General features: G+C 33.2%; 1 protein-coding gene across 1 annotated transcript; it reads right to left on the bottom strand.

The window, feature by feature from the left end:
- Nucleotides 1-544: 544 nt before the first annotated feature.
- On the bottom strand, nucleotides 545-1451 carry LOC114286563 (uncharacterized). The gene is made up of 3 exons (XM_028229745.2): nucleotides 999-1451; nucleotides 878-917; nucleotides 545-753 (listed from the first exon to the last, which is right to left on the bottom strand). The coding sequence occupies exons 1-3, from the start codon at nucleotides 1449-1451 to the stop codon at nucleotides 545-547; spliced, it is 702 nt and encodes a 233-aa protein (XP_028085546.2).
- Nucleotides 1452-2751: the final 1300 nt, after the last annotated feature.

The raw sequence follows: 2751 nt of genomic DNA, 5'->3' as shown, positions 1-2751 counted from the left end.
TGTCACCCTAGACATCTGGCCCTTTCTTTAGCTGTTGTGTTCACCTGCTGTGTTGTTATTGTTCTGCTTGTTGTTCTTCTGTTGTTTTGGGCATGAAATCTCATCTGTTTAACGTTAGTTTTGATCTCATAAACAACATGGTCCATTACAAAATTCCAAGTATACATATCTCTAACTTATCTCATAAGCATGATCTCATAAACAACATGGTCCATTCCAACATCATGGTCCATTACAAAATTCCTGTAGAATTGAGTCAAAATACATTAATTTCTATATCATAGCCCATAAAACAAATATTAACTTCCATAACCTGCAGTTACTTTCCTTTTTCAAGGATTTCCAAATGGCGACGATGATAATATTGTTGTTGCGTCAGAGACAAACCACTAGTATTCATCAACATAATTCTCTCCTCCTTTTTAAGTTGTTTCGCTTTGAACATTTCATTTTTGATAGCAAGTCTTTCTTTCTCATGAAGAAGTCTTTTTTCCTCTTGAAAAAGTCTTTGTTCCTCGTGTCGAAGTCTTTGTTCCTCCTAAACTTATGCTTTCTCCAGGATTTCTATTTTCTTCTCACTATTCTTTTTATTATCTTCCTTTATCTCAGTTAGTATCCCAGTAAGAGGCAAAGTCATACAATTTCCACTCTTTCGTTTCTTTATCCGCTCTTTTTCAGCTTTCCTACCTATTGGTCTCTCCAAGTCTACAAAGGCATCATGCGATCCATAATCATCTCCTCGATTAATTGTATCTGGAGTATAGGGAGGGATGGTGGTCAATGTTAGCTTTTTGTTAGTTTTTTTTTTTTTTACAATCCTCCACTCATTTTGCTTGGAACCTCAACAAATTCCAACAATGCTCAAACTAAAATGAACTTTTATGCAATTCTTGGTATGACAGTTTTGCTTGAGAGATCTGAAATTAAAATATAAAAGTCTTGTTAAAAAGAGCAATAATTGCAAAATGTATAATTTTTTTAAAAAAATTAAAAATTACCTTGTCTTGCTCATTTATACCACTTTGATGCCTTGATTCAATTTGGGCAAAACATCCACAGAACTTATTTGTGCCAAGCTGAATGGTTGACCACCGATGCATTAGAGAGTTCACATTACATTCATGATTGAAGGTCTTGTGTTTGTGGAAGTACTCATATACTCTTGACCAATATGTCTTATGTTTTTGCTCATTCCTATACATTGGATCCAAGCTAGTATTAAACCATGTCGATAGAATGAGATTGACTTCATCTATAGTGAAGTTTCCACCATGTGATCTTTTAGCAGTGGATTCCATTTGAGGTGAGAATTGAGTTGTTTCATCAGGTACTTGAGTATTTTGTTTCAAATTTTGACCCATTTGATCTTGAGAATCCATAAAAATTAAATCATGAAAGTTGGAATCCTCGTACAAAAGATTGGTGAAGTATTTGCCTCCTTGTGAATCCATCCTTACATATTGAGTGGAAAACAGAAATAGAATTCAAACAAAAGCTAACTATTTTTAACAATTCTATGTGCAGCACATGCAATAATTCTACTAACTACAAGCCCATCAACAAAATTTCATAATAATCCACCAAAACTGAAAAGTCATTAACTGGGCATTACCTTCATGAACAACTCTTATATAAAATATCTATTCCTATTCAACCACAAAATCCATAAATCAGAAAAGTCACAGATTCTCATATAAATTTCTTTAAACTATTGATTTCTTCAATTTTTAGGAAGTAAAATTGATTGCAATCAAATTCTCAAAGCCCTCATATATATAAAATATCTATTCCTATTTTACCACAAAGTCCATAAACCAGTAAGTTAAAATAGATTCTTATATAAATTTCAAATTACCGTCACCAAAACCAAAGCATCACATATATATTTGCAAGTTTTTGGTCTCTATTTGGTAAAGAAGCAAAGAGAGAGATACACACTACACAGAGAGAAATAGAATAAAAGAAGTACGGTTTGATTGGGAACAACACAAACAAAATACATACCAGAAATTGCTTTTGTTGATGATGATGGCGAGAAAGAGCGACCTACACCAGTGAAAGAGATTCTTAAGAGAGTCATTGGCTGAGTTTTGGTGCCCTCCAGTTCCCTTCGTGCCTTCTGCTACAATAAAAAAAGAATTTATCAATATGAAGGAGCTACAGTGACACTCTACAAATAGGGAATCACTGTAGCAACACTTTTATTTGGGGGGTTAGATAAGGGACTTGATGGGGGTGTTTTTTGACAACAAAACTCCTTATTTTGGCTAAAAACCTAATATAAGGGTATTGCTGGGATGCTCTACCATCTAAATAAATAAAATTAAAAAAAAAATAATGGTTCACTATTTTTTATTTCTCATGTAAATTAATATAATAAACCTGTCATAACCCAAACAAGCCTTTAAGGGTTTAGCATCGTAATCGGCCAGTAATTCATGATTACCAAAGGCCTGCTTAATAGTAATAATAATTAAACGATAAAAAAGGGCCGGCGGAATCCTGTACATATTAAAACATAATGTCCAAAGAGTTGTAGGTGCTTGAATGAACAAACAACTTCTATAGATATACATCTATATCCAAGTATTCATAAGTCCAAGTCCATATCCAATATACACATAAAAGCTTAAGTCCAAAACAAAGAACATGGTAGGAAATTAAATCTCAAGCCCAAAACAAAGTATAAAACATTTACTTTGACATCATATAACATTCAAAATGGTGGAATTAGATCCCCCAAAAGCCTTG

This window comes from Camellia sinensis, chromosome 2 (assembly GCF_055761805.1).
Source record: "Camellia sinensis isolate YWXY chromosome 2, ASM5576180v1, whole genome shotgun sequence".
Lineage (NCBI taxonomy): Eukaryota > Viridiplantae > Streptophyta > Magnoliopsida > Ericales > Theaceae > Camellia > Camellia sinensis.
Note: the sequence above shows the minus strand (reverse complement) of the source record. Positions and strands in the feature narration are given on the sequence as shown.